The sequence below is a fragment of the Triticum urartu genome, chromosome 7A (assembly GCF_056163025.1).
Source record: "Triticum urartu cultivar PI428250 chromosome 7A, HENAU_Tu73, whole genome shotgun sequence".
Taxonomy (NCBI): Eukaryota; Viridiplantae; Streptophyta; class Magnoliopsida; order Poales; family Poaceae; genus Triticum; species Triticum urartu.
Genome location: NC_141879.1, coordinates 83,460,587 through 83,474,790, shown reverse-complemented (window position 1 = coordinate 83,474,790; position 14,204 = coordinate 83,460,587). Strand labels below are relative to the sequence as shown.

Genomic DNA, 14,204 nt, shown 5'->3' with positions numbered 1-14,204 from the left:
AAATAGTACATGCACCCATTACTTCAGCACAAATACTGAAATACATCAACCCATACCCATTTTATACGTATCATAAGCACCACTAACATTCGACTGAATCATTTTGTTGATCGTGTAGGTAGAGGTCTTTGCTTCTTAAATATTAGCCCATATGCATGGTTGGTTGGGCGCTTAGAATACAGAGCAATGCGAGTCATGCGTGTTTATTATAAGTATATTTTTACGTACTACTCGCTAGCATTTCCTGAGGTTTACGCTCAAAGTGGAAGCGTCCGTTTTAAATGTGTATATATACACATCATGGTTGCTCGGTATACGCACAGTCACATACTTGCGGGCGGCAACAATGGCGGAGGTGCCTCCATTGACGCATGCAGAGAACCGAGAGTTCCTTCGCATTCTCCGGGAGGCCAGGCTACGGTACATATACGCTCTTTTACGATTTTATGTGCTTGCATGCATGGTTGCATTTGCATGTACATACAGTATATGCTAGTGTGTACTCCGTACTTCCTACGTATAATGCATGCAGATTAATGAAAGCGGAGCTGTGTGCGTGCGTAGGTCGGGATGCGGCGGAGCTCCGGGGAAGGTGGAGGTCCAGTTCGACGACGTCAGTGTCCACGCCGTCGTGCCTGCACTGCCGGGCGTCGGCGCTGCCAAGGTGGGTACGGTTACGCCTTTTAACGATGCACGCATGCATGCCCGGCAAACCACCCCCATATGCTTATTTACAAATTTAGCTCAACATGGCATACATATATGTACACCGAAATTCGCAGAGGCACACGGGTGTAGGGGCACACACCAGCTCAGCCGTGCCCAGCAGCACGATTGCTTCTGAATCCGCAAAATCATTGGATTCCACACGAGAAATACCAAGTTTTAAGTTTTAGTTCCTGAAACTTGGTAATTTTTTCGTTCGTTCATATCAAGTTTCACCAGTTGCACTCCCGCAAAAAAAAGTTTTACCAGTTGAAACTTGGTGAAGTTTTAAAAACATGTCAAAATGTATTCAGAAGTGATCTTATTTAAAAGTCCTCTTCACTAGGAAAATGAATGTGCAAACAAAATTTCATTTAGACTTTTGGTTCAAAAGATATACAAGATTCAAAATTGAAAGCCAAAACAATGGGGTCGGTACCCAGGCACCCGCATAAATCCTCTTAAGGGAGATCCGTTGCTTACTGCTCAGGGAAACATCCCACCTTATGGTCAAGTCGTCCGCCTATCTTTCTGATCTCATTCGTTTTCCGATCGCATAAAAAGTCATGAGATAAAAAGAAACAAATTATTTAAGAGAGAAAACAAATGGCTACATAGGAGCTCTATGGTGGACCACCAGTAGGAAGATCGAATGGCTTAGCGCATCCTGCGCCTACTGGACCTGACTCCGTATGATACTCTGATAGACTAGTCGAATGGCAATGGCGTAGTGGTTGTATCTGCTTGCCGATTCCTATTCCTATATGTACATGTCAAGTTGGCTCGTAACCCAACCACCGAAGTGCTAAAATTCATAATTATATACACCATATATGTGTTCTGTTATTCATCTATAGCTATACAGTGTGACGTGGATTTGATAGAAATTGTTCATTGCCATCATTGCATGGCAACGAATGTATCGCATATTCCACAACATACACCCAGTCACATGAGCTTGACCAGAATCTAGAAGAGAACAGCAAGCATACCAAATTGAAGAACATAAACAACAGCGCCAAAAAAATATAGCTTACGAAGCCCATTGTCAGTGAAAAAGGGCCATAGAAAACACAAAAGTATGTACAATAATGTTCTGCGGATTTTATCAAATAGCTAGCCGGGTGCGCTTGCAGCTATGTTCACAAATGTATTTTCCTATTGCTGGTTTGTATGGTGCTCACTAGTTAATGACAATATCCTCTTGTATCCTCATTGAAAAGTTTATGTATGGGCGAAAATCTCTTTCTTGCGTAGGAAATTCTAGAATCTGCATACCTTTGTGGCACACAGAGGACGGGAATCAAAATTCTCAACACGGCAAGTGGCACAATAAGATCATCAAGGTAAAGCTACATAATTCTTTTTCCATGGCACATTTTATGTTACAAATAAGTTTCATCATGGCTAGAAGGAGTAAGCATAGTGCACTCATTCTCATTGAGCCGTGGACAACCTTTTGCGTCATCGAGGAGGCGATGTCCTGAGGTCCTATTGAATATCTATGAAGGGAAGTACATTATTTCATTATACCTGAAGCTTTCCTTTCTATTTATATTTAGGATGACTCTTGTTGTGGGAGCACCTGGATCAGGAAAAACAACCTTTTTAAGAGCACTGGCTGGAAAATTAGACCCCTCTTTGAAGGTATCAGGCTAAAAAAAGTACATAATATATTATGCTATGTTACATCTGTTGCAAATGGTTTGCAAGCAAGGTTTTAAATAATATCATGTTTTAATATCATTTTGGCAGTTCCAAGGGAAAGTAATGTACAATGGAGAATCAATTTCCTCTACACCTCACTACATGCGTGCTTATGTTAGCCAGTATGATCTTCACCATGCTGAGATGACAGTGAGAGAGACACTTAATTTCTCTTCCAACATGATGGGTTCCAGCAACGACTTTGGTGTGCCCCTTGTGTTTCTTCTATTGCTTACGCTAAATTAGGCAAAAACAAATAATCTCTTGATTTAACTGACACCATCAGGCAGTAGCCATGTTTCAATAATAAATAATATCAATTTCCATGCGAAATACGCACAAATTCATTGCTCCTACTTGACATGCCCATCAATTTAGAGATGCTACAAGATGAAGTGCGAAGGACTGCTCCAGTGGATGATGAGCTATTTTCTAAGGTATCACTCACTTTTATGACTAAAATATTTGTGAAGTTGTCATCATTTTATTGAATAACATACAAGGTGTCTTTTGCATAGGCAACCAAGTTTGGAGAAGGAAGCAACCTGAAAACAAACTATATTATGAAGGTATATTTATTTCATCTTATGATATTTAGAATTATATTATCTAACAATAACTTAAAAATTATACTACACATAGATTCTTGGATTGTCGAACTGTGCTGACACCATAATAGGGGATGAGCTCCGAAGAGGGATTTCTGGGGGGCAAAAGAAGAGAACCACATTAGGCAAGTCTTACTTTTTTTAAATACACACATGATCTTCTGTTCCACTCTGATAAACTATTTGCTTTAACTTCCATACCACTCTATGCAATTGAGTAACTTCAGTCTAAAGGATCTTTTGTCTGACCAATATGGCAATATTATTCTTGTCCTCGGAGATTGTGATCCTAGAAGATTTATTTCTACTAATGAAATATAATATAGTTGTTTGCAATCAATTGTACAACACACTAAAAAGTAAGCGATATTTAGCACATTAGGTGCTTGTTGCAAAAATGACATGAAGAATTGCATACCCTACCTATGTTGTGGGACAACATGGCCCAAAATATTGCAAAGAGAATAATATAATTAAAGGTACATTTAACTCTATTATGTTGATGAAGGAAAGAACATTGCAGAGATAAAATTTACATGTCTACAATCGTTGGAAAATTATATTGTGCCACATGGTTTGTACTATGCCTGGTCATGGGCAGCCCGACCTGAAATTTCGAGGGGGTGTGCATGGGCTTGAGCTATGATTTCTGCCAAAACCGGCCCCAAAATACCAAAAGTTGTGAAAAAATATTTTTAAATAGGCACATTAACTCATGTTTATTCCAAAAAATGGTTTGAGTGCCTTTTACAATGCAAACGTCTGTTTTTGGGCCACATGATTACCATGGTAGGCTTTGCAAAAGCCTGGTCCTGGGTATGCTCGGGTTAAGTAGGTTGCATGTACATATTGTAATTCATTATATATATGTATCTCACTAGCAATCTTTCTAATTACCTTCCTTTTAATGATCCAGGAGAGATGCTAGTTGGTCGTGCAAGGTGCTTCTTTATGGATGACATATCAACAGGCCTGGATAGCTCTACCACATTTGAGATTATGACATTTCTTGGACAAATGGCACATCTCATGGATCTTACAATGGTTATCTCCTTGTTACAACCATCTCCAGAGATATTAGAATTGTTTGATGACATAATCCTTCTCTGTGAGGGTGATATTGTTTACCATGGCGCTCGACAAAATGTTATTGACTTTTTCAACAACATTGGATTTACCTGCCCTAGCAGGAAGAATGTAGCTGACTTCCTTCAAGAGGTAAATCATGATACATTTCATAACTGGTTATAAATCATATTCGTTACAAGTACTTGCCTTGCATGAGCTTCAAATGATCGGAAAGCTATATTGGAATTGTATCGTAGACCATTAGTTCACTAGGTAGAGAAAACACATAGTACAAATATCTTGCCATTTCTAATTATATAGCCATAAGGTCATCAATAGAAAATAAATATACTATGAGTATAGACGTGTATGGATTAAGCATTGTTATGTGATTAACATAACCAAACATCGCACGAAAAAATGAAGCGAAGATAATTTAGTTGACATGGTGTTCCATTGAAAGAAACATACAAAAAGACGAAACAATATTAGGAAGAGCACTAGATTGTTTCTTTAGCATAGGGAAATAGTAGAGTGACATTTATTAAGTTGAACTGCATGCCAGTGTTTTTTATTTACCGAATTCTAATGCACAAGAAGTCTTGTCCGCTTGTTCACACACGGTGATTGGAATCAATAGTAAAGCACTTTATAGTCTAATGTATCATTTAGAGTAAGCACGAGATCAATTTCTCCAACTACTCAACATGATAAATAATGTACTATTTGCATTGGATAGGTTACCTTAAAAAAGTATCAAAAGCAGTACTGGAGCGGTGATGTGAGTGAATATCAAAATCATACCATTGAAAATTTCGTAAATTGCTTCAAAGCATATGACCTTCCTCAATCTCTGGAAGATAAGCAGTGCAAGAATTACGACATCGAACAGGGCAAGGAAGAATTTCAAGCATATAACAATCCAGGCATATCAAAGCGGAATGTTTTCAGAGCTTGCCTCTCAAGGGAAGTACTCCTATTTAAAAGAAATTGTCCGGTTCATATGTTCAAGGCTATACAAATCATTTTTCTAGCTTTTGTCATTGCAACACTTTTCCTTCGGACAGAAACGAGCCCAGATACAGTTTTTGAGGGAGTAAAGTACTTGGGTGCTCTCTTTATGGGTATAGCTGTCATAAACTTCAACAGCATGATCGAACTTGCAATGACCACAAAGAGACTCCCGATATTCTATAAACAAAGGGAGTCATTAGCATTACCAGGATGGGCTGTTGTTTGCTCAGTTTTCCTTATCAGTCTACCTATATCACTAATGGAGTCAAGTCTTTGGACCTTCCCAACCTACTATGCAATTGGCTATGCACCTTCTCCCATTAGGTATATACAAAAATTTCAACATCATTCATCATCATTCAAATGCTATCCAATAAGGAAATAACTACTCACTAACTGAGGCCTTCAATTTTGTGGCAGGTTATTTCAGCAATTACTAGTGTTTTTTGCGATGCATCAAATGTCACTAGGTCTTTATCGCTTTTTAGCGACCATTGGAAGAACACCAATAGTATCAAATATACTAGGGACGCAAGCTCTAGTTGCAATCTTCATACTTGGAGGCTTCATCATATCAAAAGGTTAGATTATCTACCACTGAATAGCGCAACAACGTAATAACATTCTCATCATTTCAAGGCCAGAGATGGAATTTACCTATTTTCCATTCAAAACGCAGATGACCTCCAACCATGGTTGAGTTGGGGTTATTGGGCTTCCCCATTCACCTACGCCCTCAATGCTCTAGCTTTGAACGAATATCTTGACAAAAGATGGGCTAAGGTAAGAAGGAACGATATACTAGCAGCATATAACACTACAACATAAACAATTATTGTATGTCATGAGACACAATATCTCTGTGTTCCACTGTCTACTATTTTTCTAAATCATGTCTTATTACAGGAGTTCCATTTTGAAAATGCTAAGACTATTGGAGAAGCTATTCTGAAGGTCAGGGGTTTGCTCGGTGAATGGCAATGGTATTGGATTTGTGTAGTAGTTTTATTTGGATTTGCACTAATCTTCAACATCCTGAGCATATTGGCATTAGAGTTCTTAAACTGTAAGTACATTGAACAAAGTTACATCTTATGCTTCACGGAGAAAAAACAAGGATAAATATCTCATCAAACTATTTGCAGCTCCACACAAGCACCAAGGTAATATCAAGTCACAAGGGAGACAATCTTTGGAGTACGACGGTCAAGTAATAGTTGGTGGGAAGGCTTCAACTGATCAAGCTAGCATCCCGTTCCAACCGCTGTGTTTTGTATTTAAAAAAATCAACTATTTTGTTGACATGCCTAAAGTAATCCCTCCCTTGTATGTCAATTTTATGTTAGTTATGAAAACTTATTTTGCTCTCTTTTTATCTTAGATATGCCAATTTTATGACAGGAGATGAAAAAATATGGAGCAACCGAAACAAGGCTTCAGCTGTTACGAGATGTTAGTGGCTCATTCAGACCAGGAGTCCTAACAGCGTTGATGGGGATCACTGGTGCTGGGAAAACAACATTACTTGATGTTTTGGCAGGAAGAAAAACCGGAGGTTACATCGAAGGTACTATTAACATAGGCGGCTACCAAAAACAGCGAGATACATGCTCAAGGATTACTGGTTATTGTGAGCAAACCGACATACACTCTCCTCACTTGACAGTCTATGAGTCACTTCTATTCTCTGCATACCTTCGCCTACCTTCATATGTGAAACCTTATCAACGAGATGTAAGATATTTATTACTTTTATTATTACAGAAAAACTAGCACCATGATTTGCAAACATGTTCTCACAGTTTCATGTTTTAAACTTTGCTAGATGTTTGTGGAAGAAATTATGGAACTAGTAGAGCTAAACAGCTTGAGGAATGCAATGGTGGGCATTCCTGGGGTGACAGGTCTATCAGCCGAGCAACGAAAAAGACTTACAATAGCGGTGGAGCTTGTGGCAAGCCCTTCTATTATGTTCATGGATGAGCCAACAACTGGTTTAGATGCTCGTGCTGCAGCAATTGTCTTGCATACAGTACGAAAGTTGGTGGACACTGGGCGCACTATTGTTTGCACAATTCATCAACCGAACATTCATTTATTCGAATCTTTTGACGAGGTATGTTAGTTGTTGTGCACATGTCTAGTGCTACCAGAAAGAATGACAACCACACCCAATATATAGAGTAGGGATGTCTCTTTTATAGGGGTTCATTGGACAAAACATTTCTTAAAATTAAGCTAATCATTTATTCCATGCAAAAATTTATTTAGTACAATGATTGATTTTTTCTCACTAATCACAGCTGCTACTTATGAAACAAGGAGGTCAACTCATTTATAGCGGTTCTCTAGGATCACTATCTAGAAATTTGACAAAATATTTCGAGGTGAGATAGGTTGAGACGAACTTATCATTCATAAGATAGAGAGAAAAACTAAATGGCCTCTTTTTAGGTTATTCCCGCTGTTCCTAGAATCAAGGATGGTCAAAATCCAGCTTCATGGGTGTTAGACATTAGCTCACATGCCATGGAGTGTACAATTGGAGTGGACTACGTACAAATTTATGAGAACTCCAACTTATATAAGTAAGCTATTACATGCATGCCTATAAATTTGCTGTTTAAATATTGTATTTGTCATCTGGAAATTTTGAAGGCAAATGATCACATTGTATTTCTCTGGCTTGTGTATCTATCCACAGGGAGAACATGGCTTTGGTTGATGAGCTGAGCAAACCAAATACAAACCAGGAAGATCTACAATTCACATCCAAATATTGGCGAGACACTAAAACTCAATGCATGACATGTATATGGAAACAATATTGCTCTTACAGAAAAAACTCAGAGCTAAATATATTTCGCTTTCTAAATACATTTGCAATCTCAATCATGTTTGGCGTTGTGTTCTGGCAAATTGGGTCAACAATGTAAGTACGCATGCATGGTCACTAGTTGTGTCAAATCTAAAATGAAAAGTTCACCAGACATAGAATATTTACCAGCTATCTTCTTCACAACAGTAAGGTGGAGCAAGATGTGTTCAACATACTGGGAATTGGATATGGATCAGCCCTATTTCTCGGTTTCATGAACTGCAATAGTTTACAACCAGTCGTGGCGATGGAGAGAGTTGTTTTCTATAGAGAAAAAGCTTCTGGCATGTACTCCTCAATGGCGTTTGTAATTGGTCAGGTAAGTCAATTGGTAAAACACCTTCCATCACTTGGGAATGTAACTAACACACATAATGGATCTTCTTGCACAGGTAGCAGCTGAAATTCCTTACATTGTTATTCAACCACTCATTTTCTCAGCAATTGTGTACCCAATGGTAGGGTTCCAGATGACATTTGAAAAATTCATATGGTTTGTCATGTACATGATACTAAGCTTCATGGACTACACACTCTACGGGATGATGGCTGTTGCACTGACACCTAGTCCAGAGATAGCTGCTGGGCTATCCTTCCTCATCTTCATGATATGGAATTTCTTCTCGGGCTTCATCATTACACGGAAGGTAATTGATTCCTTCAATTCTTTCTCTCTTAGAAATTTTGATAGAAGAATGGATGTTAGCGTATATGACGCATTGCCACTCACTTTTACAGGCGATGCCCATGTGGTGGAGGTGGATGTACTGGGCCGATCCAGCAGCATGGACCCTATATGGGCTTGTGTCTTCACAGCTCGGCGACCACACGGAACTAATCCGTGTGTTGGGCCAGCCAGACCAACCAGTGATGAAGTTTTTGGAGGAGTACTTAGGCCTTGAAAATGGCTACTTTCCCCTAGTCACAGCTCTTCACTTTGTGCTAAGCATGTTCTTCTGTTTTATCTTCTGTGTTGGCATCAAGTATATCAAGTTTCAAAAAAGATAGTCGTTTTAAAATTTGTGGATCATTATGGGGCACCATTAAAAGTGTATGTACTGTATATAGATGGTACATAATTATTAATATCTATAGAAATTTTTTTGGGTGATATGTTTGTGTATTCTGCTTGTAGCTAATATTTGTAGATTAAATGATCAGAGTGGACATGTGAATCGAACTGAAAGGATTATTTGAAGAACTAAAGAAATGGTTGGATTTAACTTGGGTCTCGGAGAAACGTCTATAAGATAAAATAGAACATCATACCAAAGTAGGAAAAACAGTGGAGCACCTCCCTGATATAAATGAGGGAAATTGGAATTTCTAGACATAATATCAACGATAGCAAATATGGAGTGATAAAAGCGTGAATGAAAGTCAATCAAACATGCATGTATTTAGAGAAATAATAGCAGAAAATAGGCCTCCTAGAAAAAGATAACTTTTAAGATACGAGCAGATCGGTATGAGGCATTCATTGAGCTGATCCGAGGAACCTGATCAATCGATACTACTCCCACACGTGAGTGCTAGTATTTTTTTGGTCAAAGGGACCAAACAAATCCCACAGGGCAACGGACATGATCGGAAGAGTTACTAGTTTGAACGCGAGCAAGTGGTTGGTTCAACCCATTATTCACATCTTTGCTCTCATACTCGGGGGCAGTGCACCGTTGTTAGGGTTTGGCCGCCGGCATCCATCGCTCTCCACCACCCTCATGTTTCGTCGTTTTCTGGGATGTATACACCAAGGGCAAGAGGAAGAAATGAGAGCACTTCATAAAAACAAATTGCAAAATCTCTAATCCACAAGTAGAAGTATACTGTTTTTCTTTAAATAATAGAAGTATACTGTTAGCTTATTGACTGCTTGGCAAAAAAAAAGAGCGGTCGGCTATCTCGAAAACCAAAAAACTGTTAGCTTATTGGCCTCGAGACCTCAATTTTAATGTATACAACAAATGGCTGAAGATCTGTTTGAGGCTTTAATCTAATTGCAAATTACAAATTATATTCTATAGGAGAGGAGAATTTCATGACCACGGTTCAGAGCGTTCACTTGATCTTAGTGAATTGTACGAAACCATCACAATTCTGACTTGACCCGGGGAAAAGCCGACTTCTCATAACCCTAGAACTTTGCACCGTGTGAAATTTTAATTTCTTTGTGAAAACACTGACGGCTAGCTGTGTTGTCGTCTGTTGATGTACTCCGTGCGAGTATCCTAACTTTACCAGTGACGCTTAAATTGCATGGCTCCACGTTCATGCCGTGCCTCGGCGGTCCATCAAATGTGTTTTCCTTGGTCGTCAGCTCTAGTCATTGTTCCTTTTTGAGTATATATTTATCCAGGCAGGGACAACCAGACAAGTCATACAATTTATTTGGTCCTTACTTTATTCACAATAGTATATGTTTTGCAGCTCATCATAATCCATTCATTTACCCCTGTGGCTTTTTAGTCTTTATTTCTTATAAAAAAACCGAGTTGATGATAATGGTGTGCCTGCCATCTTACAATATAGACCGTCCGATCTATAACTGACGGATAGAAAGCAAACTATGACAATTTTGCAAAAAGATACTCGCACCTCTCTCCATATTTACAGATAAGGCATTTCCTCGTTCATCCTTATCTCCCACAACCTAATTGTTGAGCAATTAAAAAAGGAAGCCTCTGGAACAATCTGGCATGGTGGCCGCTGTCAGTGTCGTCCATCCCCATGCCTCCGCTCAGTCCGACCACCGATCACCACCACACCTCACTCCTCCTCACCTTATCTCTCATCTTTCTCGAGATGTCATTAGTTTTTACACATGGGATTACTTCCGCATGGGTCAATCACAATAGGTGTTTTATAAAAATATGCATCTTGATGTTCCGTGCAATGCACGGGCATCATACTAGCTAGTTAAGAGAGAAGTGTGAGACACAGGGTCGAACCCGCACCACGGCGACAGGAATACGCAAGGGCTAGCAGCCCACCCACCTTACTTTTATGTTTAGCTATTATTTCTTTCTCCCTGGCAATGACAAGTGGGACCCGCACATGGCATGTCCTGTTTTAATCAAAAACCACTCCTGGTCAGCAAAGAAACCACATGAGGTGACACCAGCGACTAAACTTATCTGCTTTTGAATCCTGGCTTCGGTGCGTCGCTTATCATCGGCATAGTGCCCGTTGGCACTCGCCATTAGGTGGCTTTTTTCTTATTTCTCTTTTATTTACTTGGGCATGATTGTGCTATGGCCCCATCCGTCATTTGTATGGTGATGTTCGGATTTGGATTTTCGGGATCATTGCTTTATTTATAAAGCGGGGCGAAAGCCCATTTCAAGAGAACTTATCTGCTTTTGAAAGTTGAGGGACTATATTTTGCTGGTTTTGAAGTTTAGAGACTATTTCTAAACTTTTGTAAGAGTTGAGGGATGAGAAATATACTTTTCCCTAAAAAAAATGATATCTTCTACTCCGCTTTGTGACTCTATAATTCGCAGAACTTAAGCAATTGAAGAGATTGAGCAAAACAACCAGGACTAGAGATTCTCTGTCAGCATGTGTTGGGCAACCGTGTTGATCAAATGTCAGCTGATGAGATAGAGGAAACAGCTGGTAGGGATGCTCCTGCATCTTACGCTAGAAACCAGGTATAATTCATCATGGAGGCCAGGTCAGACATGGAACAAGCTGATCTCGTGGCTCCATGTTCATGCTGTTTCCTTGGTCTATCAACTCTTACTCATGGGCCCTTTTCTTAGTATATCTTTTCAGGCAGGGACAAGTCAAACAGGTTCCTTTCTGCTGCGAAGGACAAGTGAAACAAGTTGACCACTGAAAGCCCTGGAAAAGTTGATGTCGGAGACAATGTTTCGGGTGGCTGGGGAGTTGTAAAACATTGAGAGCACCTTGATGGAGCTCAGGTTCGACCATAGCCATTTATTTGGTTTTGGCTTTACAAGAATGGATGGATGTTATGGGAAATCAAGTATTATGGTAGACAGAATATAGCATGAGTGACATATAATAAGAAAAGTACAAAACACAGACTATTTGTACAACATGGCTGCTGAATCTACTTCACACAGCATAGTAAGAAATTATAATACACATACACAAAAATATTCAGGTAACATTGGTCATTTAGCTAATCGATACTACTACTACAAAAAAGAAGTTTCCGCAGCTTCGTAAACCACATGTGAGGCAAAAACAGATACAACTGGGTAAAGGGTATCATAGTCCATAACATCAACACAATACCCTTTCGAAAAAAAAACATCAACACAATACAGGAAGCATCAAACATGACCTGCTAAGTGGATTCCCCTCTTGCGCCTAACAATATGGGACCAAGCAATAGTAATCTCCACCACCGAGTCACCAATCTTGCATATACCTCGGCTAACATTGCAATATTTGGTCCTGAACGTGACACTACTTTGTCTAGCAATAGCGCCAGACTGCGAGTAGGCTTGTATGGCAAATTGCAGGCTCTCTTCCAATTTTATAGAAACAACACGCCTTGACAGATCAATGTAACTAGCTGTGCCCATTGGCATTTCTCCACCTTCACAACTATGAGAATCAACCAGAACAACTTGCTTGGATAGGGGGTCCTTAACTTCGTGTGGTGGTGAGGAGCACATAATCCGTCCGCCATGTTCAAAAGGCCATGGCCCCTCTTCGTCAACACGGACACTCAAGATAGTAGCCTGGACAGTTTCCGTAAGCCGCTCTAAGCTTAACTCTACCGTGCAAAAGCAGTTGCTGAAGAGCATGGTCTCTAAACCTTGATGGTAACCACTGGAGTAAGTGGACCGACGGGTGATCAATGCTCTATCACTAGACCTTGTTTCACCCTTTACTTTCAGCTGGACTTCCAAATCGGCACATTCCATGGCCACAATCGCATGGGACGGACCAGTCAAGCACAAAAATGGATCCTGCAGGGATCATCATCATAATCATGTGTATAGTTGAGCACAATGAAAAAGAAAAAGAAAGGTGGAACGAAGAGAAAAAACAGGGACACGGTGCACACCTCTGGAGTGAGTTTTTGGTAGTCGTCCCTCCACCGAGAGAAGAGGATGTTGCGGTTGTAGTCCACGGCGTCTCGGGCAGCGACGACCCCATACACATTGAGTGGCCACTCCAACTTCCTACCTGCTCCGATAATCTTGACGGAGTAGATCTGCAGGGTGCTCGCGGTCCTAGCAGCATATGGGATCAATCCTGGCGTGCAGTGTGTAAAGTGCATAGGACTCAGCACGGCTGCAGGACATAAAGCAACCAAATCAATCCAAGCGTTAGACATGTTCCAACATGAATTACTTTATACCATCTTTAGTGATCTAAAAGATCTTATATTAGTTTACATAAGAAGTACAATGGAGGATTGAATGAAGAAAGCAAAGGAATATATTCTCTCCGTTCCAAAGTAAGTGTCTCAGAGGGAATATGTTTTACTTACTCGCGTCTTCGAAGTCGTTTTCGTCTCCCCATGCAGACTCCCAGCCTTTACGTTCCAAAGCAAACAACTTCTCCTCCGCCTCCATCTCCATGGCCATCTCCTCGGCTGATTCCGTGAGGTCTTCATCCTCTTCCTCTTCCTCCTCCTCCTCAGCTTCCTCTTCATCCTCCTCTTCCTGTTGGCCCCGACGCGACAAGCGGATGGTGGCGTCCACTTCGCGCTGCCTTTTAATGTCGTCCCTCTCATTCTGCTCCCGGAGCTCTCGAAGGCCGTACTCCATCTCTAGCAGCTCCTTGCAGAACCGGGCATACATCGCTATGTCCTCCGCCCGTTCTCCTCCAGCTCGACCTCGCTCTCGAGCATCCTTTAATACTTGGTCGTCTCGGGGGTCATGTCCTCCTCCTCCCCCTCCTCCGGTTGATGGTCAGCGCCAGCGGGGTTCGGAACGAACTCGCATGCAGCTGCTGGTCCCCGCAGGAGCGTGGCCATCCCCGATCTGACCTTGGATACGGCGTACCGCGCCTCCGAGATGCGATCCGAGATGTCCGTCCCCGGCGCCGCCGCCGGCTCGTTGCTGCTGCGGCGGCGGAGCGCGGCTGCTGCTGGTTCGATCTTGGCCCTCAGGAAAGACGCCAGCTCCTCCATCTCCACGCACAGGACCTCGATCTGCTGCTGCTCGGGAGTGGAGCTCGATTCGCCTCCCTCCATCGCCATCTCCTCTCCGCGATCTTTGCTCTGGTACTCGCCT

The 14,204-nt window shown here is 41.0% G+C and overlaps 2 protein-coding genes across 2 annotated transcripts; one reads left to right on the top strand and one right to left on the bottom strand.

The window, feature by feature from the left end:
- The first annotated feature begins 346 nt into the window (after positions 1–346).
- On the top strand, positions 347–8,988 carry LOC125532101 (ABC transporter G family member 45). The gene is made up of 22 exons (XM_087531931.1): positions 347–420; positions 565–664; positions 1,963–2,051; positions 2,268–2,352; positions 2,461–2,617; positions 2,791–2,849; positions 2,931–2,981; positions 3,055–3,145; positions 3,937–4,238; positions 4,828–5,426; positions 5,523–5,683; positions 5,782–5,885; positions 6,009–6,168; positions 6,248–6,414; positions 6,504–6,836; positions 6,928–7,218; positions 7,406–7,489; positions 7,557–7,690; positions 7,807–8,034; positions 8,128–8,299; positions 8,373–8,627; positions 8,719–8,988. The coding sequence occupies exons 1-22, from the start codon at positions 347–349 to the stop codon at positions 8,986–8,988; spliced, it is 3,966 nt and encodes a 1,321-aa protein (XP_087388057.1).
- Positions 8,989–12,284: 3,296 nt separating this feature from the next.
- Positions 12,285–13,968, bottom strand: LOC147958044 (uncharacterized). The gene is made up of 3 exons (XM_087536788.1): positions 13,457–13,968; positions 13,028–13,257; positions 12,285–12,929 (listed from the first exon to the last, which is right to left on the bottom strand). The coding sequence occupies exons 1-3, from the start codon at positions 13,767–13,769 to the stop codon at positions 12,285–12,287; spliced, it is 1,188 nt and encodes a 395-aa protein (XP_087392914.1). The 5' UTR covers positions 13,770–13,968.
- Between the last annotated feature and the right edge of the window lie 236 nt (positions 13,969–14,204).